Genomic DNA, 27,134 nt, shown 5'->3' on the forward strand with positions numbered 1-27,134 from the left:
TCAAGTTTGTGCGAAAACGGAGGGACATGAAGGGGAAAATGAGCAGGGACCCAGGTGGAAAAAGGATCCCAGTGTTCTCGTGCAGCTCTCTCTTCTAGCTGGTCCAACTTCACCAGTCGTTTACTACAATGAAGGTCATACAGATAAAACAAGCAGGCAATGTACCAAACAGGAAATACGCATAGGTAGAGCAGATGGAGATCTGACCAATCAGAGGCCTTCTGTCTGTGGTCACCCACAACTTTGGAGAGGTGCACCAGAATGTCTGCGGAAGGGGCGGGGGGGGGCATATGCAGACATGCAGACGACCTGATTACTGAGTATAAACCGGCCTTTACACGCCCCCACCTCCGCCCCCCATCATGGTGTACATAGTACACGACCTTACTTAATCCACAATAACCTCCAGCCTCCAGCCAAATCCCCGGGGTCACCTTCTCAGAATCATCCACTCATTTACTGGAGAGGCAAACATGTAGATGAATAACATAGCTTGATAACATCTGACTATTATGGATTTGTTAAACTGTGGTTTATTACAGAGGGTCAAACTGAACCTCGGAAGACTGGTAAAGAGAATAAGGGAAAACCTTTATCTGCTATCTGATACCTGATCCATATATCTAAGTAACGTCTAATTAGTCTTATTGAAGATAAATCTCCAAGCGTTAGATTTATTATTTCCCTTGATCTGCTTGTAGTGATAAAACTACTGATAATGAGACTCACAGCTTAACCAAAGTGTTAGGATAGTTCATGGTCACAGTTAGGCCTGCCTAATAATCGATGGTTTCAAATCTTCTTTGTTCAGAAACAAACTAGAAATAATAGTTGGGTTTTGTTTACTTAAATTAGAATTTATTACAAGTATTTCCAACAACTGATTTAGACACTATGTTATTTTCATAAATATGGTCACCATATGACACATATTTTATCAATTAGAGATTCCCACTTCATACAGACCTGGTGTTTGTTGAGCTCAGCAACACGGAGGTTCCATTCCTCCTCAGTCATCTCCGCTCCCGTATCTGCTGACTCACCCACTGCAGCCTGTTTGTCTGGACAGATAAAACAGAAAATGTAAAGAGTTGTTTCTTTAGGAAATGGTTTGCTTCAGAGTTTCAATGATAAAGTCATTACCGCTGCAGGTCATTGCAGTGCAGACCCAGTTGCCGCAAGCACAGACGCAGCGATTGCACTCGACCTGGGTCTCTGCGCCGTCCTCGTATGTTTCGTCCTCCAGGGCACATTCTGTAGAAATGCACAGAGTGATGAGCCCAGGGTACAGATTGTAAACTGCTGCAGAGTGATAACAAAGCAGCATTAGATATCAGCTTCGAACAATATGACTTGTCAGCATTTTAGGAAGCCATATTATCTTACAGCCTCTCTGCAACTTTCCACCTTTTGCTTAGTCATGATAGGTCAGCACCACTGGCTGACCAACACACAGGCCAGTTCTTTAATATATACTTATTAAATGTAAGATTAAAAACAACTCTGACACTTACAGAAAACTTTTCATCAGTTGAGTGAACACTGAAGTTAGAGGTTTATAATGCTTGTTAGAAAGCCAAAATGTGTTTGTGTTCATTTCCCCTTAAATCTGCTGCAGCCACATAGTTCAGTGCTCCATGCTGACTGGCTGACAGAGTAATGCCTCCGCTTCCTGTGAACTTTATCCCAGATATATCCAAACCAAATGACAGACCGAGCAAACAGCATTCCAAATTCTTGGGGGGAAAAAAAGTACTGGAGGCTCATTTTAGGGTTATTTTGGAATCTGCATGCCTTCACTGTAATGTTATTTTTTTTTTTTAGGTTTATTTTTACAAATCTTTTTAGACTCACTCTTCTCCGGGGGGTTGAAACTAGGCTTCAGACAGTTAAGGAACTCATCAAAGTTTAGCTTCCAGTCAGCGTTCTCATCAGAGAGCTCAATCAGAGCATCAATGCAAAGGCTCCTAGGAGAGAACAAAAAAGGAAGGCAAATGTAGAGAAATGTGTAACGTTCAAAGACAAATAGGAATAAAATAGTAAAAAGAAAAAAAAAAAACGAACATTACGAAAATTGCTATACTTTGGAACAGTACTGGTGTTTAAACAGCAATTCACAATATGTTTTAAAGGCATTTATATGCTTATCTTTCACAAAGCTGTAAGAGAATATCACATATATATATATGTGATATATATATATATATATATATATTTTATATATATATATATATATATATATATATATATATATATATATATATATATATATATATATACATACATATACATATACATATGTATTTTTATTTTTTTTTTCAAAACAAAAAAATGTTAAAGGTGCAGGCTGCATTAGTATTCAGAACCATTTACCTAATAACCCTTCATAACATCCAGTAAAGCAAACTGTCTTAAGAAGTTAAGTTAGTTACTAAACAGTGTTGATCTGTCCATAACTATACTTTGGAAACTGATTTCCTTCTTTATCCAGCTCAACTGAGTCAACACCCTTTGCAACATCTACATGAGTAGATCTTTAGGGGCAGTTCTTTATTAGCTCTGCACATCTAAAGATTTATATTTTTAGTTTGTGCAGGAAAAGCCAACATTTAGCCACACTGGACGGATTTAGGCCTGAAATGGAACATACAAACACATTAATATACTTAATGCCTAATCACCTCTAGCAGTTTTGGCTGAATATTTCGGGTCTTGTTCCAGCTAAAATGTTAAAAATAAGACTGATGACACTATCTAAGATAGAAAACTTAGAATAAAGCACATATTTAAAGCTTTTCCAATATAACATAACAATATAATATAACAATATAAGATCAGCAAGATTGAAGCCAAATTCACTTGTGGGTTCAACTTAACTTAGTCTAAAGTGTGTCTTTTATATTTATGGAAGCAATGCACAGAAATACACCTTGTTCAAATTATGACAGTATTTTACTGTCACCTAATGTGTGTCTGTTTAACAGTCAAACAAGTCACCTTTGTTTCTGAGAGAGTTTAATGTACTGAGTCGGATGCAGCTGGTCTGATAAGTTATCGCTGCAGCTCTTCTGGAGTTATCATCTTTATCCCTGGTTGCTGTGGCTTTAAGGATGTTTTCTTCAACAATTTTCTTTAACAAGAATCTTGGGCTTTTACAGAGCAACTGGACTTATGCAGAGATGAAATCACACACAGGTCCAATCTTACTAATTAGGTTGCTTCATGGCAAAGGAGACTGGAGACAGAGGGCCCTTCATTTTATATGGGTTTTCAATATGTGCAATCAGTAAATCCCAGTCAAACAGAGTTAAGTATGTGGTTATAGCTTGATGAAATGGTAAAAAGTTAAAGAATACATAATGCAAGCCACTGTAGAGGAGAACGTTTTTAACCTGGAAAGTACAGGTGTCGAGATCTCAGGAGATTACTACAGATGACCTTCAGTGCTCTTTGTTCTGGTCCAGATAGGCTTCGTGGAGTGGCCTTAAAATAGCACCATAGCAAACAGAGAGCTCTACTACGAGAGCGTATATTTAACCACACCTGGAAAAAATACTAGTAAACGTGGGAATCAACAAAGCCTTTCTGACCTGAGCAGCTTGTTGCTCTCCTGGTCTGCGTAGGACTGCAGCTCTCCAACTGTCTCGTTGTGCTGGATGAATTTCAGCAGCTCAGAGGAATCCAGCAGAGAATCGCCATCATCATACGACTGCAGGAAGATGAGTGACAAAAACAACAAAAGCCTGATCAGTTCCAATGTGCAACCTTCTGTAACCTGGGATAAGCCCCAATGTCTGAAATGCTCAAATTTAATTCTGATTTAAAATAAATATGCATTCCTTTACAGCAGGGGGTTCCCAAAGTGGGGGTCTGCACCCCCACTGGAGGGCACAAGACACCAACTGTGGGGTCATGAGATGGTTTTCACAATCATTGTGATGTGATCCCTGAGGTTTAGGTAGGGCCGAAATCTATAATGTCATTTAAATAAATGTATCATGAAATAAGTAGATGTAACATTCATTTGTTTAGCTTATGATTAAGTTGATGAATTAAATATACCACTGTAAAATGCACCATTCAATGTCCCATCCATTTATCCATTTTCCATCACACTTATCCCAAGGGTCATGAAGGGTGCTGGTGCCTATCACACAGGACACATAACCATTCACACCTAAGGAGAATTTAGAGAAGCCAATTAACCTAACAGTCATGTTTTTGGACTGTAGCAGGAAGCTGGAGTACCCGGAGAGAACCCGCACATGCAAAGAGAAAACATGCCAACTCCATGCAGAAAGACCTAGGGCCAGGAATCAAACCCAGAACCTTCTTGCTGTGCTACCCACTGCCCCCACCTAAGAGCCCTATTCAATGTTCCACTTAACAATTTAAAATTATCATTTAAATAACTGAATTTTATTTTTTTAAATGTAGTTTTAAAAATCGAACATAATTACTTTACCTTGTATGCATAAATCAATTTAGAGGGAAGTAAATCTATAATTTTAGGGGGTCTCCAGTCTTTTCCCTTTTTTTTTTTTTTTGGGAGTGATCATTAGCTGAAATGTTTGGGAAGCCCTGCTTTAAAGTGGATGCCCCATTCAAAGGATGCGTTTTCTTTCTACACAATATTCAGTACTTGCATAAAATTGGATCTTTGCATCAAAATATGGTCAGCTAATAGAAAAGGTTTTCCAAAAATTCATACTTAGAGAAAAGATTTATGTTTTTTTGTTGTTTTTTTTCGTCCTGTCAAAAATTAGAAAAGCATTCAGAGCGGCAAACAAACAACAGATTTTGCCGCAAATTGTGACTTACACCTAAAACTAAAGCTCGCACATGATCTGGATCATTACCAAATTTAAATGAAATGTTCCTTGGCATGAGGCAAACCCCATCTAAAATATTTACATTAAATCCATTCATAAGTTTTCAATTGTTCCTGCTAACAAACCAACAAGGTTCCCTTTTCTTGTGTTTTTGACTTCAGTACAATACCTCTTTTTGAGTCCGATGCTGAGGCAGTTAATATTCACCGCTGCCACCCGATGGTTTAGTGGGGATAAATATCTCTATCTCACAATGTTAGAGAATCTTTTAAAAGTTTCTATATCCAGATTATGATCTGGATTATCACCAAAATTTATGTTTTTACTTTAAATCTTTGTTCCTTGGCATGAGGCAAACCCCATCTAAAATATTTACATTAAATCCATTCATAAGTTTTCAATTGATCCTGCTACCAAACCAACAAGTTTCCCTTTTCTTGCGTTTTTGACTTCAGTAAAATACCTCTTTTTGAGTCCGATGCTGAGGCAGTCAATATTCACTGCTTCCACCCGATGGTTTTGTGGGTATAAATATCTCTATCTCACTTGTTAGAGAATCTTTTAAAAATTCCTATATCCAGATTATGATCAAGATTTTCACCAAAATTTATGTTTTAACTTTAAATCTTTGTTCCTTGGCATGAGGGACACCTTTTATTAAAAAAATCATTTTGATTAATTAAATTGAGCAAGTCAAAGGTTTATAAACACAAAGATCACTTTGCCTTTAAATTGTTCAGAGAAGCTCAGATGACGATGATATCATTGATTTAAAGGCTTTTATTATGGTAGTAAACAAATGTCCAGTAATAATAATGCATTGATGAAACAGGTTCTGTTGCCCTTAGATGAATATGTTTTATTATAAAAGTACCAAGTGCAGTAGGCACAGGCAGTACAGCGTGCAATCCAAGTGTGGAGACCTAATTCCTAGATGCAGCTGTCACAGGTTCAAGCACAGGCCTGCTGAACTTTGCAACATGTCTTCCATGCACTTTCAAGTAAAGGCCACTGGTCCAGAAAATAAAGAAAAATGAATAAAAATGTCAAAATCGACCCTACGCTTATCCATCTGACGCTGCTGGGAGTGCGTCATCAGACCCATTGAATAAGTCCTGTATTGCTAAGGCCAGATTATTAGTTTACGCACGCACTCAGGGTCAAATTGCTAACTATAGAGCCTGTCTGATGAAGATTAAAACATGAACATCATTTCATTTGAAGGAAAAAGAACAGAGGTTTTGAGATTGTTGAGATTTTGTTTATTAATTTGGCAATTGAAAAAATAATTTCAAAACCCAGTGTAGAAAATCATACATTTTGGGGGTTTTAGCTTAAATACATTATCAGTTTATAAAGAGGACTTGGTCCTCCTCTGCAGAACAGACACCCTAAATAAACTCAATTATATCCAGCTAACATGAAAGGACTGCAACAAAAGTTATTGGATCCAGTCTGAGTCAGCAGATAGAGGGTTGGGGAAAGCAGAACCTAACAGTTGGATATGAGAAACACAAACAATGGAGTAAGATAAGTGACATGTATAACAAAGCCCACCTTGAAGTATTTGAGGAGGATTTCAGAAAAGTTGGATCCCTTTGCAAACCAGCCGTCTGGGACGACCTCAGTCTGCAGCCACTGGATGACGCGACCCCTCAGCTCATTACGGTCAGCAGCGTAGCACACCACTGCAGCAGAGGAAGCATTTCCAAAGGTCAAACAGTTTAATCATCCATATGAATGATAAATGCTATCTTGACAGTGTTTCCACAGTTGACTTTTGTCCCTATCCATTAAAATTTACACTAAAGGAATTGCATTTTACATAAGAGGTAAAAAAGGCATTTCTTAAAAAATGTAATGGAAATAATAAATCACAAAAAAATATATAAAGCATATGCAGCACTCTTCCCTCTATTGTTAACAATGTAAATATGTATTAAAAAAAGCCTTCAGATTAATTAATTTTATATCGTTTGTGTTTTTAAAACATAATCAGCACCTCTAGTATTATCATGAATGCTGTTAGTACTTTGTACATCACACCTCAGCCAAGTGGACAGCAGTTTGTCTTCTGTAACATTTCAGAGGTTGGTAGTTATAGAGAAAATGATCTCTATCCATTCCTCCTGGATGAATCTTTTTACCATCCAGAGTCCTGGGTCCCTTCATAGGCCACTCCCACACAGCTCTTAGGACTTATGGGAGTAATTTGTGTTTTAAGAACTAAATTGTTAATTACGCCATAAGTTTCAAGATCAATAAGCTATTAAAATACTTGAATATGATCCATGTTTAGTCTACCAGCAGAATTCAGCAGATTTTTAATAAAACTTCCAAGGATTTCAGAGTTTAACAAGGTTCACCAAGCCTTTGTAAGATAATCCAGACCTTCCACTGCACTTACAGGTATAATGGAGGATTTTCACAAATTTTGAAAAGACCGGAACTCCCCACTTAAAAAAAAAAAGGTACATGGATAACCCTGTAGCCGCTCCCGAGAGGAAACGCCTATTAAACACAGGCAAGTTTAAAAGTTGCTGTTTACATCGCTCATACAAGTACAGAGGAGTATTATTGCCACTGAAAAAAATAAAAATAAAAAAGTTAACTGATTTTTAAATATTATTTCAGTTTAATATAGGAAAAAAGTCAGAATTCTGACTTTAATCTCAGAATTCTGACTGAATTCTGACAGCTAACAAACATGTTAGCATCAAGCCGTAGCCATGTCTGTTTTAGAGACTGACAGCTAACAAACATGTTAGCATCAAGCCGTAGCCATGTCTGTTTTAGAGACTAAACTAGCTCTCTTGTTTTAATCACCTTCTGCTCTTCCATTAACAGCATCACCAGGGACCCCTTGGGCACGTAAAAAGTGGCCTAATTCCATAATTTTCCACCAATGTTTTAGTGGCCCTCTCAAACAACTCACGTCTTTGTCAGTGAAGCCGAGTGATCCCACATCTCTTCCTTCATGGTGCCCATCTACATTAAGATCCACAATTTTGAGATTAAAGTCATAGTTCTGAGAAAAAAAATCAGAGTTCTAAGATTAAAATCAGAATTCTGACCTTTTTCCTCTTATTATACTGAAATAAAATGTAAAAATCTGTGAACTTTTTTAATTTTTTCAGTGGCCCTAATCCTCCTCCATATACAAGCTTACTTTCTGAAACAAGATTTACAATTTTTCCACAATGTCAGACTCACCACCAGTAAGTGAAAATGGCGTCGAGCAGATAGGACAGCGTTTCCTAAGCATATCGCCAGAATGAGGAGGACCACTTATTTTGATAATCCACCCGGAAAAAGAACATCCTCCACTATACTTTTTATATTGAGCATGAAGTGTTTCTCTTCAGGTTCTTTCTTTAGTTTACATCAAACCCACCTGGAAAGTTCACCGCTCAAAACTAAATCTTAGTGTCATTTGACCACGGTATGCAGTTCAAAATAAAATCCCAACACATTTTAGCAAACTCTGGTCTTTACAGTTTAAACCATACGCTAGCACACACCATCTAGTAAATACATCTCTGTACATGTATAACAAAATATAAAAATACATTTTTTTCCTCGTGTGCCTCTCAAACAACCATTTATATTACAGAAAATAGCCTCTGGGCCATATCATAGTTAAATGGTTCCTATACATTTAGAGATCTTTTCTATACCTTAATAGGAATCACTGCTGTAGAAAAAGATTCATTTATTTAGGTGTTTTACGCATCTTCACCAGTAAAGCAAATAAATATGCAGAATGCTTGATGCATAGAAACAAACTCACCTGGGCTGGCAGCTGCTTGATCTGTTTTCTTTTCTAAGGAGGATTAAAACACAGAAATCAATATGTGATAATAAAATTGATGGAGATTAGCTTGGCTAATTATAAACCATAGAGGTCAGGAACAAAAAGGTCTACATGACACAACAATTTTGATGGCCTATTTCAAATCGTCTGCCTAGGATCAAGGGTCAGGGCGGCAGTAAAACAATGACGTTGTGTCGTGTGAAAAGTGAAAGGTTCACTGAAGATAAGACGCGGCTGTTTTATGTATTAATAGCAGAGCTGAGGGTGCAGGTATCACTGCCATGTGGTAGTGCTTTTTCTTTTACATTATGAACCCAGTAACCTCTTGTTATTAGAGCAATGCATATTTGCAAGTTCAAATATCAAAGATGCTGCTAACTTATCATGTCCATAAATACCCGCAGCTGGACCACATGCAAGGTCTAATAAAAGCTCTTAAAATACTGACTATTTTTTTTTATAAATACATAATTGAAAAAATGTACAGTCTCTAATTTTTATCTTGCATTTTGTGGAAGAAGTTATTTTCTTCTGCAGATGAGAAAGCTTTGATATTAAAGATCCAGAAGATCCAAAATTAGACGTGTTTAGTGCCACATGTCGACATTAAAAGAGGAGAATTTAGAGTTCTAGTGTTTTAACTAGAGATGCAACAATCAAATGACTGAATCTGGCTTATCTATCTGTCTAATCAGTAACCAGGAGATTAAACCCTTACAAATTTATTAATTTGTTAAATGTATCAAAACTGAGGGGTCCCATGTTCTTCTTTTCATAAATGGATCAACAAGCAAAATGCACTTTGATATAACTCTTTCATTCAGTAGAATGAAACAGATACAGGATATGCGCCAACCCTTTGATGTATATAAAAGGATGTTTTTAATTATCTTGTTTGATTTGAAACAGCTATATTTATCAAAAAAACTGGAATGCACCGTTTTCTCTGAATCAGCAGGTCAGACTTTAAAACACCTACAAGAAACAAGATTTGGGTCAGAAACTGATTAGCTGTTTGAAGCAAAGACGATGTGTAAAGTTTGCTACCATAATGTGAAATATTCATCGATCTGCAAGCATAAAAACACCCTGTCTATTTCAGATGATTGAAGCATCACTTTTAATCAAAACTACTTTTACGGTATAATTTTATACTGGGGTTTATTTCTAGGGTTATACTGGGGGAAATATATGAAAGACAGAAATCAAGCTTTTAGTTTGGGCTTTTCTAACCCCGGCAATGTCCATCGTGAGCCACTTGGATCTTCAGGCCACTTAGACAAGCATCTCTGTGCAGCTCGCAGTGGTTCCTGTAGGTTTTCCCATTGCTGCCACACACTGACCTCTTGTGGGGTTTGCAACTCTACAAAGTGAAGAACACAGAAAAAAAAAAGGATTAAGCCAAACATGATTTAGTGTGTTTCTGCTGTGAAATACTGCTATCAGTTGGTCTATGAACTCTAGAAGCATTTACCTCAATGCAGAGGCAGCTGGGCTCCCCTTTCTCGTTGACGGCGCACTCCCTGCCGGCCCCACAAAACACATTGGCGCAGACTTTGCTCTTGCTCTTTGGCTCCTGGAGGAGAGACAAAAAGCTTAAGACCTTAGAAAGACTTTCGCTTTAATGCACTGGGGGGTGCTGTTGCGTTTGTAGGACGACAAACCAAACACTTTGAATGAAGGCTGTAAAATATTACCTCTCATTTTATCAACTGCATGTTCATAAACGTGATCTGCTTGGACATAGATACAGTTAGAGTTCTAACACTGATTTAAAGATTTCCGGAGGTTTAAAAGCCTGTTTTAAATCAGTAATTGGGTTATTTCAGTGAGATGTTTTGAGAAAGCAATCAAAATTTCAGTATATAAAAATTCCCCTCTACTTTGTGTAGGTCTGCTATATAGAAATTTGAATAAAATACAATGAAATTTGTGTTTAACATAAATGTGAAAAAAGTGCAACAAGAAGGGTTTTGAAAACTTTGATAACTTTATTTTAATAAAAAATGAAACAAGAAGGATCAGAATAATACAGCTTAGTTGGATTGATGACACCCGTTCACTCAAAAAAAAGATTCCTTTCCTCGTGTTTATTCCTTGGATTCATTGTTTAAAGTCTTTGTTTTAGAACATGGCCAGCAGGCTGAAGAAATGAGGTCACTTCACTGCAGACCAACCAATCCCAAGGCGCCAAGCAGAGCCTCCAGAGCTGTTTGTTGACCCCTTGCCTCCTTCTCAGTGCTTCTTTGTATACTGGTGGGTGTATTTAAGTTTGCTTGTCAGTGTGTGTTTATGTTGGGTGTTTCCACATCTGGAGTCTGGACTGCGTTTTTCCTTTTCTCATACCATACGAAATCTTTTCTGCCCCGTTTCTCCCCCTCCCCTAAGTGGCTGTTTCCTGAACGAGCGAAGCATAAAACCTGATCGTCTGACTGTGACGACACGTGAGCCGGATCCCAAGTTTCCATGAGTGAGAGTTTTCAACAGCACAGTTCGCTGTGCAGGTTTAAAAGAAGATTTTTGTTTCAGAACTGTGAGAAGGTCTACTGATGAATGTCAAAGGGTGCTTTCAGGGGCATCAAACTTTTACCTAAAAGTGGTGACAGCATTTGCTCATTTCCAATTTCACACAAACACAACCTGCACTCATAAGTTGAGGTCATGGGAAATCTTCAAAGTGATCCGTGTTGCCCTGAGCATATTGGTCTATTGAGTTATTTTGATACAGATGGGCTGAAGGCCTGTGGAAACCTGTGGAAACACTCGTAGGTTCATGAATAACGGATGAGCTCCTTGGATGAAGCTGCAACAAACGTAGGAATCCGTCTGTCGGCCCGTTCCACTCCGAGCAGAAGATCCCTGACATTTAGCTCATGGATAGGAAGCTGTTGATTATTCAAGTGGCTTGTTGCCATAGTGAGCTCATGTATAGGCTCTTGATGTGCAAATTTTACACAACTGACTATCAGGAGACCTCCTGTTATGAGAGGAAGGTGTGATTACTGCAAAATGTCAGATGTAATGACTGACACAAGTCCCACTATAATGACTGTAATGTCACCTTCACTAAATAACGAAAGGAGGTTATAAAACATGGCTGGCTGTGCTCGGTCCCACTGAGTGCAGAACTAGAACATGTGGTTTTTGCTTCACATCCACTATGAGATTCATGAAAGTTTTAGTTTCGGGTGTGCATCCGAGTGGTGACTTTAGATCTGTTTGAACATAGATAGTCATATTATATATACATCTGTAGCAGGATCTATGTTTCAGGATCGTTTTGGATCTTTGATATTCCTTTCACGAATTAAAAGACTGAAGATCAGTTTAAATACAAAGAAGTAAAGATATTAAAGATGAACTCAGGTGAATCTGAGACAATATGAAGTTTATTTCTCTTCATTTTCAGACCAGGTTACAGGTGTGCTGTCCACTCCTTACACCATGACGGTCCTGGATTTAAATCCTGACCCGCCGTTCTGCATTCAGTACATGTTCTCTATGCATATAGATAGGTTCTCTCCTGATCCTCGCCGAATCATAAATCATGTTAGATTAACTGTGATTGGTTGTTTCTTGCCATATGTTTGTCACCCATGTCAGATTGAAGAAGGAAACCAGCCCCTCACCGCAGACCAAGTAAAAATAAAAACCTGGAGGCACAAATAAATACATTTTTTGAGTTATCTGTATGACCTATGCACAACAAAAGGCTCCAACAATCCTGAAAGACAAGGGGTGGCTATTTGTTTTGCATTTGACTTAGAATGCACTTAGGAGGATGGATCTCCATGCTCCTTAAACACATCAGCGCTCCGACTACAGATTGCTCTGGTGCGAGCCAACAGCATTGACTCATGGATAGCTGTCGAAAACGTCTTAAAAAAACTGAGTGAAAGTCTGATTGGCTTCAAATTGAAGCCTGTTTGTGGTTTCCACGACCCCAATAACTATTTATTTCTTTTTCATAAGATAACAGTACTTATCTCTTTACTTCCATAACCCTAATCTATGGAATTATTTTAAGACAACAAGATCTAATGTTTTTTTTTTTTTTTTTTTTTTTGTAGTAATAAAAGTGGGATTAGGTGATTATCTCAAATAAGAGAATTTTGAAGACTACTGATTTTATTAACAATTTCATTATAGGTTCATTTTACAATAAATTATTTTCAGATTTCTATTAGATTAATTTTCTAATCATTCAGATAAATGGTACATAATTTAAGGCGGTTTATCCTAATCTTTCAAAATATTATACATTAAAACAGGCATCCCCAAACTCGGTCCTCGAGGCCCGCTGTCCTGCAGGTTTTAGAGGTTTCCTTGCTCCAGCACAGCTGATTTTAATTGAAAGCTGATTAACAAGCTTTTGGTCTACTGCAATCATTATAACCAGCTGTGCTAAAGCAGGGAAACCTCTAAAACCTGCAGGACAGGGGGCCTTGAGGACAGAGTTTGGGGATGCCTGCATTAAAACATAAGTATTGTTTCATTAGCTTAAGGCATTGGTTTACCTTCAACAGTTTTAGTCTATTGTTCTACTTGTAGAGATAAAAAGAGGTAAAGTAAGCTTTGTAGAAATATCTTGATTAGATGATTAACTTAATCTGGAACTACATAAGATTTCAAGCTCATTATCTCACCTATATAAGCCTTTATGCCAAATTATATTTTGTCATCAGATTATGATATGAGACCTCAAGCTTGACTTGATTTAGTAGCTGTTTGATAATCTCAAGATATCAGAGGTACAATTCTTTAGATATCTGGCTCATATTATTTCATCCAAAAAACTAAAAAATTCTGACAGCAATGCTGAGAGATGATTCAAGGCAAAAACATTCATCATAAACAAATCTCATACTCCCACAGGTGGGATGCTCATTTTCTAGCAATAACATTTTGTTGATGATCTCATTATACTCTTATCTCAAACCCACTTATTAAAATTGCTTTGTTTCGTAACAATTTCATTATCTTAAGCTATTAAAGCTCCAATATAACAAGTTTACATGTATTTCCACTCTAAAATCATAGCCATAGTTAACTTTTGCACCTAAATAAATTCTGGACTCTTATAAAGAAAAAAAACAGTCAGAGCCTGGTGTGGAGAAACATCACAACCAAATAGATCACAAGAGGTACAATTGTTTGTGATTTTCATGACTCATATTAAATTAGTTTACATCTTCATATGGGTTCTTTCCAGAAATGTACGTTCATAAAGACGTATTCCTAATCTTGAGAACACTTGGACCACCTGGTAAACATCAGATTATTCATATTTTAAAACCTTAAAGTACTGTAAGCTTGGAGTTCAATTTTCATTTCCCCTCTAGCTTTATATAAAACTAAGATTAAAGCTTTTGACTGAAGTTTGATTTTAACAAACTGAAAAAAAAGAACTGATGTCACTAAATAAATGTTTATCATTGCTGTCAGTGTTTGTGTTTTGTTTGCTTTTATGCTTTCAGAATTCCCGTTGTGTATTTATGTTCCAGCATGCCTCCCTATGGTTTTCTGTTCTGTTCTTTGTACCTCGTCATTTCATGTCCCTTAAATCTCTGCTTATCTTTTCCCCTTTTGTTGATAGTTTCTTTCTGTTCCAGCTCAGCTCAATCTATTTTAATTAGTCTTCTGCAACAGCTGCTCCATATTACCTCTGATTGCTCTTTTGGTTTGTTTGCTATTCTCCACCACTGTCTCTGTATTTATACTCATTGGTTTTTCTGAATCGACTGTGAAACTGACATTTTAAATGGCCTGTTTGAACATACCCAGTACCTGACCTGCTTTGCTTTAATGAACCCCTGCTATCATTCACTGATCTGATGTCAGCCCTGTGCAGGTTTTTGTTCTTAAAGCTTTTTTACTTTTTTTATTTTCATATAAGCCCAATTCTTAAATGTAGTTGGATTTTCAAAGCTGCAAAAGACATTTAGAACATAATATAAACATGGAATATGTGCAACTGAACTTTCACGATTGTTGCAGCTACAACATTGTTCTGTCATGCTGAGATCTATGGTTTTATATGAAGCATTAATTCAGATGTAAAACAAACGGATTGATATTAAAGACACTAATACAGCTTATACAAATATAATAAACTATCTATGACTCATGCTAGTAGAAAAAGTGGTAAAAATGTCTTTGTTTAGTCAGGAAATCCATGTCTCAGTCATTTCGTAGCACTCAGATCAACCTGCAGGGCGGGCAAATTTAAAAACAAACAATGATATATCTGTTTGTTTAATATAATTTTTTGACCAACCCTTTTCTCCAAATTTATTTTTATTTACCACATTTAATACATTGAGTCTACTATAAAGCTATAAAGGCCACCTTTAACTGAAATTCACAGGATGTCTGTGGTCCTATTTTATGATTAAATTAAAACGAAAGCAAAACAAGATGGCAATAACAGATAAGCACTTTGCACCAGATTATTTCCATTTTCAAAAAGTTTTATTGGGAAGATGGTGTGTCAATAAAACATTTGCCATTAAAATAAATAAACAAATACATAAAAGTGTCTGGATCTAACCGCTGTGCTGGAAGGCAAAATTAAAACACTGGTTGAGGGAAGAGGGAAGCTGCGAAACAATATATCCAAGAGCCTCAAGGTGTCAATGGTATTTTAATGGCAGGAAATTGTTATCATTCTAATCCAATGCAAAATTATGCAGCTAATACCGACTTGTTATGCTTGATGAGGAGCAGAGCTGCAAAAATACTAATCTTCATCCCTTCATTGGATCTATCTCTTTGCTTAAGGCTATGTTTCAAACTAACGATAAGAAATGATGTAGAGAACATCATTTTAACTTTATCGATGCACCTTTCTTTGTAGCAGCAGTAGGAATAATTGTGGCTTTTCCATTTTAAATAAAAACAGACAATTGTATATATTTATAGTTCCTGTATAAACGCAATTATGTGGTGAAACTGCTGTATTTCTACTTAATGTTATCATGCGATAAAAATCTCCTTATTGCCCATTAATAGCCTGAGGAGGATTTCTGTTATCAATTTAACTGCTCCAATCCTCATCAGACAACCCTTTAGAAATGATCATTTACATTTTAAACCAGCACAACCCTCCTTATTCAACAGCTCAGACTTACATGCGTAAAAATAATCTCCTTATTTGTTCAAATGTTTCTCATCTTTTTTTGTTTTTAAAATATGTGTAATAAATTCATCAGTGTGCTTGTAGTGGTATTTGTGGTGTAGTTAACTGTGAATTAAGTATCATCGCCCACTCCACACAACACCCTGCAGACATAGGAGCACAGCCTCCTTCCCTTCTTACAAAGGCTAATATTAATGAACATATTTCAAAATAAAGATTAATGAACAATAACATCTATTGGTGCAAATGTGAGTCTCTGCAGACATTATTTTATTATACACCTTACAACTTTACTGACATTAAAGCCTCTCCTCTCATTTGATGTTAATAAAGTAAAAGACTGTTGCTCAGTGGATCATAAAAAACAACAAAAGTAGCTCTTCATAAAACAAACCCACTCATGCTAATTACTGAATGCACTCACTTATTTTTGTGTTTTTGTTTTTTTGCAAATTCTAGCTGCATTTCAGTGAAAGCACTAGGAAACTATTTCAAGGCTCTGAGAAGATTAAAATATGAACTTTTTTTTTAACTCAGTGAACCTTCCCTAAAGAGCTTAGAAATGAGTCAGGGGATAAGAATAAGTGAGCTGGAAGAGAAAGAAATGGAAGCTGTGATGGGAATATCAATGTTGGGAAGAAAGATAAGGTAATGATATATGAGGACTGGGGGGAGATCAGTTCTTCTGCTCATACATGAAGCTTCAGCAGGCTTGAGTAAAAAACAGCCTTCAATGCAAATGAAGATAGAAACAGTGAAACATGTAAGAGGAAAAAAAGGATTCTATGTGCCTTTATATTTTTCGACAAACAGACTTAGCGGACTGATTTAGAGAGATTGATCGGAGGGTGCTTGTATGTGCGTAATAAGGCAGCCGGTCAATGCTTCTGTCCTGAGGAAGTCACTCTACAGGCGCCATGAATTCATTCCCACAATGCACCCTGCCCGCCATTAGCACAGACAAACATTGATCTGCTGTCTGCAAGGAAACATGACAATGATACTGTTACTTGGAAACAAATCAAAGCTGTCAAAATAGTTTAGTTTTAACATTGATGAGAAAAAGAATAATTTAATCAACATAAACATTTTTCTTTTGGTTCCGCTGAAAGAAAACATTGCAACAGGAGTTAGTTGTTTGCTTTCACAAAAGGCTCTGGAGAAGTAATATTATACTAATGTTGTTGAATAGGTCAAAACAGGTATACTTTTTGCAAAAGAAATAATAAACAGGGTTTTGAAAATGTTAAATAACTAGAAATCTCAAATGTAAAACAAAATTAAAAGGTGACACGTTAATTGAAAAAATCCAATGATCACAGAAATTCAAAGTATTTTTTTCTTTCCAGAGTGGGTAGTTTATCAAAAGTATTTCTGAAAAGCTACAACATTAACAAATTAGATATTTATATTCATGAACCGCTATAATATAGAGTCTCCTGCATCCGGTGTTAAGGATCACTGCATCAGCAAATTAAAAATTAGTGTTTATTTTTAACTCTGTATTCTAATGTATAGAACATTGATTTGAAGATGCTAATGTTGACAATATTAAGAGAGCTTAGTTTATTGTCCTAGTCTGTTTGCTGCAGCATAACTGAACCAAATCTGGATGCAATCGTTGATAATGATGCGCTGTATGTTAACCAAACCGACAATCACAACTGCAATAAACAAAAAGCCCTTGGATGAAAAAACACAGGAAAAAATGAGTAAGTACTTCTGAAGAGTTTAAATTAAAAGGCTGAAAATAAGCAGCTGTCAAATAAAGTAGGAAGGCATCACCTTAAAAGTACTGCACAAATTTCAGTCTGTTATTCATCATAAGCAGAACCAAACACAACAGAAAACAGGGTAGATAAAAAAGAATATCCTTGTATTTTTTTTTTCTTTCATCTCATGAGACTTAATTAATGTGAAGGCCAAGATTTCACATTAGATTTCATTCTTCTACATCGGCAATACATGATTTGGCAACTGAAAACCGCCTTTCTCTGGAAACAATCTGATGTAAATTCATAATACTTTGATAGGGAAAAGGAAAACATTAAAAAACAACCTCCCTTTTACAAACATGAAAGTTAGTACATGAAAGTTACTTTAAAAGAGCAAACAAAGAATCTAACTTTCAATGAGATGAACACAGGCAAGAGTTGGGAGAATGAGAACATTGGGCGGGGGTTGCATTCCTGAGCGATGTTTGGCCTCAGCTCATGTCCAACACTGTTGGTCTTGATCCCAAACCTCCAAATCTGGGTCAGATCCTAAGGAGGTACTGCTCCCCCTAAAAAACACTGACTAACATTTCCAATTATTCCCCGCCTGTGTTTATCCACCTTCAGTTATAAACTATCCAACCCAATGAACCTTCATTAGACACGGTAACAGAGATCAGGACATGTTAGGGTTAAATCTGAGTAACTCCAATGAGACACTAAGACCTCCCTCTCACTTCTCTTTAAGCACCATTTACCAGAAGGGAAGTAGAACACAGCCAAGAGAAAAAAAAATAAAAATCCCACCGTCTGAACTACATTCCAGTTTTCGTCTTTCAGGAATGTATGCAAGCTTGTGGCCTAATCCATCTACCATGGGAGAAACATGACAAGACTATCATCTGCTCTAGTTTTACAGAAAGATGTAGCTCAATAATTTACATTCCTAGCCTTAAAAACACTCTGGACCTGAATCTCATTAACTGTATCTGCTCTGGGCTTACATATTCCGTACCAGTCAACCACTTGAGAACTGGTGTACACTAAAAGTCTTTAATCAAACCTCAAAATGAAAGAATCCAGAAACTCCTGGTGAGGATTTGCTGGAATAAATGGGTATGTCCTTGGAATAATGAGGTCAAAGACATGAGGACATTGCACCATTTCAGCAGGGGATCTTAGTTTTTCTCTCTAAGGACCCCAGGTTTGAGTTAAAAACAGAAAAAAACAAAGAAGACCTTGAGTAACGACCGATTTACACCCCTTTAGTCCTCTAGTTTCTTTCTTCAGTGTGAAAGGAATGCACCAATAGACGGGATGATGTCACCCCCGTCTGCAGCCTGTTATTTTAAACCCACCCAGGGCCCGTCTCTCTTTGGAGCTGAAACCTGGTGACTAAACCTCGAAAGAAAAGGCCAGGAACTGAAACGCGAAATGAAAAAAAGATCCATGACATAACAATAAAAATAGAACCAAAGACACAAAAAGACACCAAACAAAGCAGGAAATAAGTCACACTCTGGGCTGAGGTTCATCTGCAAGCAGTTAAAACGTCACGGCAGGACATAAAAAAAGGAGCCCTACCACCGGCTCTTGTTCTCCAGCTGTCCCTTTTTTAAATTGTCCTCTGTCTTGAAACTCTCCAACCTTTATATATATATCCTATTAGCTTTCTTAGAAAGTTGTCTAAACCTCCACTTTATTCTGTCTTTATCTTGCCTTGCTCGAGCCTTCAAAGTTCAGCTTTAGTCAGAGCTTTTCTTTTTGCTTAAATGAAGGTGAAATAAAGGTTTTAGGCAGGAAAGACACTGCAACCAGAGGAATGAGCAGAAGACCTGCCCTCCTCTCTGAGGCCAGGATGAAGGGTAAAGGCTAAAACAATTTTGCAATGGAAAAAAGACTCTGACTTCAAAAGCTGTGGGCTTCCCAGCATGCACCATACCACACAATGTCTGAAATAAACACAGCACGTTTTGGGCACTTAAACAAATAGTTTTTCAAGCTTTAATTTAGACAAACAGTTGAGCATATTTAACATTTTCATGGGTTAATGTACAAGAGTATTTAAGAGTGGCAGTCTAAACATTTTTTTTAGCTTTTATCATTTATTATTTTTATTGGTAGTTGAGGTAACTTTATACTATGTGTGAAAGAGCAGTGACAAAAATATAGGGTTTCAGTATACTAAAAAACAGAAAAACAGCAGCAGGAACATTTTAAGTTAACTTTATCCTCTTAAAAGGACTGTTTAGGATTTTCGCTTTTTTTTTTTAAAAAACCCGCCCTCTCCCGAAAGCGAACGAATATTAAATACGTGCAAGAGCATGCATAAGCCCATTTCTCCTCGTGCACGCTCTGTTTAAAAGTTGAGTTCTCATAGCTCATAAAAGCTTACTGTGTCAGAACATCAATCACTATATAGAGTTAGGACTATATAGTGGACTTTATAGCAAACTCAGTTAAAGATATAGAGGATGATCTTTTATTTCCGGGTGGATCATCTAAATAAGTGGCCCTCCTAATTGGACAGATGATCATTGCTTCTTGCTCCCCGTTAATCATGTAACTCTTCCTCCACTGCACATTGCCTGCACTATCTTTGGTATTAGTGGCCGTTTGTGGGTAGCTACAGCCTATGACGACAGAGGGCCAATGTGACAGCGAATCCCATAATGCTTTGCAAAGAGAGCATTCCTGAGATATATCTGCTCTCTTCTGAGGGCTTTTTACTTCTCATACATTTCGTAGAGACTTTCTCTCTTACAACCCTCGGCCATTTTCAAAGAGCCGCGGTAAGAAAGCCGAGCTTCAATGACTGCCTGAAACTGTAGCTCACCTTAGATATATGCCCGAAAGTGTGCATGTGCAGAAAAAGATAGCTAACGAGGAGAGCACGTAGGATGGACTTAGGTAAATATATCACCAGAATTACTGACAATTAGAAAAACCACTTATTTAGATGATCCACCTGGAAATAAAAAATCATCATCTATACCTTTAAATTAGGAGTGACAACATAATTCATTTCCTGACCTTACAAAAGACTGCCAATTATAGATGCAAACAACTATTGTCTTACCAGTAATTGTTGATCAATATTTTAATTAGATTAAAGTTTGTTCCATCTGATTAAATTATAATGTCTGTTTTCTTTCAGTGTTTTAGTATTTCTGTCTAGAAGAGGGTGCCACTATTTATCCTTAAGCAGAGTCACACAGAAATCAAAAGGGGTCTGATGAGGGATTATCTTTACAGTTTAATGGCAACAAGCATGCAGAATGCACTTTAGGTGGGTCCTTTTGTAAATATAAACCCTCAACTAGTTCTTTAAGTTATGACCTTCTTTAGGGTGACCATATTTTCATTTGGGAAAACCAGGACACACCTTGGAGCGGGGGGGGGATTGAAAGAACAAATGTCTCATCATCGGGATTTGCTCCGTGATCAGAGGAAATGTTACTTGCCGCAGAACAGTGGTGAAAATTGGAAGTTCAGTTTAATATAATACAACTCTGTGAATAGTTCCGTCTGAAATGAATGAAAATAGTTGTTTTAATGGTTATTGAGTCAGATATGTGGCGGTAAGGTTTGGTTTATCTAAAGGTTCTTATCTGTTACTGTGTAAATGAGTTTGGCTGTAATTTAAGGACAGATTCTAGTAGATCTGCAGAGTGGGAACTATAAATCTGATAGGAGTTTAATTTTTTTATTGTTATTTTGCACAATATGCTTAACTACGTACTTTTTGTTGTTGAATATTAGAGATTTTGCAGATATATTTTATACATACATTGTTTAGATTTACTTATGTATTTCTAACCCTTTTGTAGTATAGAAAATCCCTTTATTGTCCCACAATGGGCAAATTTACAGCAGCAGAAAGATTATTGAAAATGGTCACACAAATGAGGACCTTAGAAAAATGTATAAGAATAACATAATAGGGAAGAGTTAAAATATAAACAATAAAATACTGTAAAGTGTTTTAACAATATAAAACTGGAGAATTAATAACCAATATGCAGCTATGGACATTTTTACAGTAATGGATATTTGAAAATAGCAGCAACATCAGAGATGTGCAGAATGACAGCAGCAGGTTATTTAACTGACTAAGGTTTCTATCTTTACATTTGATTTGATTTGTTCCTGCTCCCGGTGGTTGGAACCTTTATTCCACTCTGGATTCTTGTTAATGTAGTCTTTGTTCACTTTAACTTTTTTTTAAAATAAATAAATAAACAAACAGTTTTGAAAACCTCGGTATTCATTCTTTTCCTGCTTTGTGTGTCAACTTTCACGGTTGCTAAGCAACAGAGCATACGTCGGTAAAACCCGCTGAAGGGAGGACCTGTTCAAATTTACAGCCAAAACTCTTCCGGCCTCCTTATTTTCAAGGACTTCGAAGGATCCAGTCTAGGTAGAACGCGTCCTTGGAGGATGCAGCCCAGGTTTTCGACCAGAGCCTCTGATTAAGAACAGGGCTGCCCGCACTGACGCGGCTCAGGGATTACGTCACACGGAGCATCGTGCGCAGTGAAATCAGGACATTTCCTCACTTTCTAAAAAAAACCCGGGACGCCCGGGACAGGACGTGAAATACGGATATGTCCCGGGAAATACGGACGTTTGGTCACCCTACCTTCATAGAACCCACTGAGCTGTGCTGCATGGCGGAGCAGCGTCAGCTCAATCAAAAACGGCCGATGTAAAGGATATGAGGATAGAAAATTGAAGGCTATTAAACAAAGAAGCATGGTTGATTGTGAGGACTTATGTGAATTAAAGCACTTCATGCCACATTTTGGGCAGCAACCATAACCACACTTGTAGAAGTATGGTTAACAGCCTGAGGTGTCGGTGCCACCACTGATTGTTGGATTGCATAGCCAAAAACAGAAGCTACCGTACATATGTAACCACTATTATACTCACAGTGAGTGTAAAATTGGGTTTGACAGTATGTCAGAGAAAGATATGCCGTACAGCAGATGTCGATCTAGAGCCTTCCTTGCACGCTTATATAATATTTGAAAAAATTTTTCATGTAAAAAAAAAAAAATTGTCCCTAATGTTGGGAAAATCCTCTTAATACAAATGAAAACTGTTTTTTTCAACAAAAGGGCACCTCATCAATTTTTGGTTAGTTAGTATATTGGACCAATTAACACATTTGTAGATCAATTGCATCTCTACTTTCAAAAACAAGGAAATCTAATATGATTAACGTCACACAGAAATTTAAAACTCTTCAGGCTAAAAACTAATCAACATGGCTGCACCCTGTTCAGCCTTCCTGTTATCTGTTATCTTGCTCTCTCTCACAAACTAGAAACAAAAGGCAGACGTCTCACAAAAAGGCTGAACAATAAAAATACATTGTTTAAATTAAATTTTGCAAATTCCAAATTACCCTAAAGAGCTATGCAATGAAGTCCTTTACACTCTTGTAAGGCTGTTCCACTTAGGTATATGCCCTTAGTTTGTAATATTTTCCATCTCTTGTGCAAACACCCACTTAAGAGTTGTGTTTTAAAAAGTCAGTGATGAGGAGAGATTTCCCACAGAAATGCTCACAACAGGTTAAACCCTGAACTATAAGCTTATCCTCAATCGGTCTCCATAAGCATAAATCTTAACACAGACTCCATCGGGAAACCAAAGTTGAACCTAAGCACAAACCCTGAAATCATTATTGTGAAAAAAAAAAACCAAAAACTTTTGCGTAGAGGCTCATGACAAAATCTTCAAAATCTTCCAAATGGTATATCATTTTCAAATGACACCATGACGTTGCAGTGACTGTGTCAGTTCTCGACAGTTTATGGGTAATTACAGATACTCCTGTTAACTTTAGTCTCATGTGGGTTCAAACACTGGTAAATGGACCACAGTAAAATGACACCTTTGATGTAGCATTACAATCTGGTAGATTGTATTTTAATCCCTCCCTTCACAATCAAAGCAGTCCTTCTGGAACATGATGCCAGTTGTTAAAGATAGGCTCTGTTCAGCACCCTGATGCTCTATCTCTCCGGTTCTTTTCTCTGTATCTCCGGTTCGGGACAAACTCTTTAAATAACATTTCATAACTTATATGTATTAAATAACCAGGAGACATGACAACAGATTTTGATAGAAATTGTAATATTGCTCATCAGAGAAATTGCTTAGGGTTACATAATGGCAGCTGCTAACCTCCGGGCTCACCTCTCAGGAAGTGGCCCTGATTAACAGTTAAAAAGGCATTTTATACATCTCCAGTCTGCCACATCATCATATTTTACATCATACATGTTAGCAAATGATTAGACATCCATGACTCCAGCCTTATCAAAATAGGACACCGCTCCCATTCCATGTCCAAATCTTTCCCACATACAAAATGAAGATTATTACTGTATATTTAGACAGAGGAACTGTCCCAATTAGATTAAAACGTCAGTTCTGACGTGCAACAGGCAGCCCATACCAGGGTGTGATAAACTCACACATCTTCAACAATAATTGTCCTAAGAATTCCCGTTGACGTTTTGAATGTCACCTTTAAACAAACCCATTAATGTCTGCTCATGACCAGGATATTAATCATAGAAGAAAACTTTAAACACTGTTTCTTTCAACATCATAGAATCATGGAATAAACAATCAACAGTCCCCCTGATGATGTAGCATTAATCAGAGATCAAAAGTAACCACAATCAAAACTTCACAGGCCAAATGTTGTCACTCAAGATCACACTTTCAGCATTTAACTACAATTTGGGTTTCATCTAATTAAAGGAAGGCTGTTTTAGTTCCCTCTGCGTACATTATTTTAATTTACCTTAGACTAGGTAACCTAAGCCTATAACTCTATTAACGCCAAATTCATCTACTCTCACTCCCACCTGGAGGCCTCCTAAAGGTGACCGCTCATCACGGATAAATCATCCATCCAAATTTACCAATCACTCAGTCACAGTAAGGGACGTCACAGGACAGGCCGGGCCGTTCTCCACCGGAAAACCCTACCTTCTCTAAAAGGTAGTAAAAAACCGAGATGAATATCCTAACACAGTCCAACTTTGTTTAAAAGTGGTTCAAAATACTATACCAAAAAAATCTGAGGTCCTAAGCAGATATCAATAATCCTTTAAAAGCAAGATTGTATTCTGTGTCTGTCAACATGTATACATGTTAATGTTTTAAAGTAGGAAAATGCTAAAAAAAAAATAACTTCCTCTCCACCTAACAAATCTATTCTAGTTCTTTGAACTAGAATAACAATCATTTCTAACTGGATATATTACTGGATAGGGTATTCTCTATTCGCTGCAGTGAGAACTTTGCTCTTTAGTGAGTCATGTGAACAAAACCATGCTGTTCTAACAATGAATTATCTGAATCTGTCAGAGAAATGGTCAATGCATCTCTATTTCTTATGATTTAAAACAAAATATGGCTTACTTTACAGCTTAAAAATGGTGATGTTATGATACATATGAAAAAATGAGCTATCTGTAGAAATAAATCCACGTGGGAAATGTGCGCTATAGTCCTGATAGATATATCAAACTGGGAAAATAAGATGCTAGTTCTGATTATAGATAGCATTGTAGTTTGCCGTTTTGGGACCTTAGATGCTAATTTTTTAAAATGTATTTTTAAATTATAGATTAATTGTATGACTTCTACTTTCAGTAGTGACAACAAGGAGCACCAGGAATTATCCCAGTGTTCCCAGCCACCCCGCTGGCTGAGCTATTGCCAAAGGGATGACCAAAGGCTTGGTTCTGATCCAGCTTGATAAAAAAAAAAAAAAAAAAAGCAAACAATCCTTGCAGTTTGTTCAACAACTATGGTTAGAAATGTGGGTCCCTGAAGCTCCTACACTGAAGAAGCCCCCCTCCCCTCTTCTCTTGCTGATGCTATCAGTCACAGCAGTGGAGAAACAGAAAAAGAACCAGCAGGACTAGAGGTGGAGAGAGGAAGAGTATAAAACAGATAGAAACTCTAGCCTAATAGAAACACAACAAAGAATCTTAGTTTTCACTAGAACACACTACATGCACAGGGTCTAGGTAGATTGGCTGGCCATCTAAAATCCATGGGGTCTCTAGCATTTGTTCCAGGCAGACCTAATCCCAAAATCAACATTCCTCAAAGCATCTGTTCAGGATGCCACTGTAGCCAAACAACCAATCAGAGCTCTTTTGTTTAACCAAGACAGGTCTACTTTGTCCTGTGTTCACAGACTCTTAAGTAATTAAAATGCTTGACATTTTAGTGTGAAAAGCAAAATACCTGCATTCAGCATTGCTGGCAGATAACACATGGGGTGCAAGCCTGAGCAAATGAAAAATGAACACCTCCCTGCAGCTCCTCTATGTTGTACACTACAGCAGAAAGCTAAAGAGCTGTGACTATTATTAATAATATGTGCTGCCATGAAGAGGTTTAAGGTTGACAATAAAATAGGGCTGGGCAATTAATGCATTTGTAATATAATGACAATTTTACAAAATGCAATTTTCAAATTGGAGAGGCACTTAGCTTTGGTCACATTACATTTAAGTAAAGTAAAAAACTCACTTTCTCAATCCAACCCTTTAGGTGTAGGGGGGAATCTTGGCTTAGTGGTTAGAGCTGTGCGCTTGTGCTCTGAGAAGGTTGCAAGTACCTGTTTTGATCCCCACTTCCTCCACTCGGGGTTCCTTAGCAAAACCCTTAACCCCTGGTTGCTCCCCAGGGTGCCACACAATGGCAGCCCACTGCTCTCTCTTCAGGGATTGGATAGCAGTTCCGCACTAAGGGAAGATGGAGGGAGCTGAATACATCACAGGGATGGAAGTTCCCAATACAACAGGAACATAACCCTCATCATACAGTCAGAGCTAAAATAGATGTGGTTTATATTTGGAATTGATGAATTTATCTAAAGATAATTGATTTTTTTAATACAATACTGACTAATTTATTGGTTGCCATTTTATTAAAAAAAATCTGTGTTTTTCTCTTGTATCAAGATGATCCATCCATAACATGAACATCTTAATACTTTTTTTTGGCAATTAGCTGAATTAAAGAAAAAGTACTACCTTATTATATTTCAACTGCTTATTGTGTCAGCTCTAATAAATACTGACTAAATAAAGCAAAAAGGGTTTTCTTATGCATTTTTTGACTAGACAAATTTATAAGATATAAAGAAACGGAAACCTATTTGGTAACTGAATAAAAACGATGAATCAAACATGTGAAACACTTATTATTTCCAATGTTCAGAGACATAAAACTATCATTAAAAGACAGGCTGACTAATTACCAACTTTTATGGTGCAAACACAACCTCAAACTGGATTTTCCATCTTCGTTCATTAAATGGGGTAAATAATCAGATCAGAGATTAGTTCGTTACCAGCATGCATCCACGTTTTCATTAGCAAATATTAGGGGTGGAACGGTTCACAAAGTCCACGGTTTGGTTCGGTTCACGGTTTCATGGTCACGATTTTCGGTTCGCTATATGTTGATTGTTAGCCTGACATGTTGGTCATGTTGCTGTTAGCATAAACAAAACGTGTTGCACAATGCTTGCACACTGTTGCACTTTTATCCACAGCTTTCTTTCCGCCTATAAAGTGCTGCTGGCG

The 27,134-nt window shown here is 37.1% G+C and overlaps 1 protein-coding gene and 1 long non-coding RNA gene across 2 annotated transcripts in view; one reads left to right on the forward strand and one right to left on the reverse strand.

Annotated features, from left to right (window-relative positions):
- Positions 1-27,134, forward strand: part of LOC107092053 — a 258,975-nt gene that overhangs the window by 180,937 nt on the left and 50,904 nt on the right. The gene's annotated exons all lie outside the window — the stretch shown is intronic.
- The window catches only part of fstl1 (follistatin like 1), a 32,202-nt gene continuing 5,968 nt past the window's right edge, over positions 901-27,134 (reverse strand). Inside the window, exons 3-10 of the mRNA XM_015386333.1 lie at positions 10,121-10,222; positions 9,880-10,009; positions 8,623-8,655; positions 6,390-6,520; positions 3,591-3,709; positions 1,855-1,967; positions 1,144-1,254; positions 901-1,061 (exon numbers count right to left, since the gene is read on the reverse strand). Of these exons, the coding sequence (XP_015241819.1) occupies positions 916-1,061; positions 1,144-1,254; positions 1,855-1,967; positions 3,591-3,709; positions 6,390-6,520; positions 8,623-8,655; positions 9,880-10,009; positions 10,121-10,222 (885 nt within the window). The 3' untranslated portion in view covers positions 901-915. The remainder of the gene's footprint in view (positions 1,062-1,143; positions 1,255-1,854; positions 1,968-3,590; positions 3,710-6,389; positions 6,521-8,622; positions 8,656-9,879; positions 10,010-10,120; positions 10,223-27,134) is intronic.

The sequence above is a fragment of the Cyprinodon variegatus genome, unplaced genomic scaffold, assembly GCF_000732505.1.
Source record: "Cyprinodon variegatus isolate N-32 unplaced genomic scaffold, C_variegatus-1.0 Scaffold364, whole genome shotgun sequence".
Classification (NCBI taxonomy): Eukaryota; Metazoa; Chordata; class Actinopteri; order Cyprinodontiformes; family Cyprinodontidae; genus Cyprinodon; species Cyprinodon variegatus.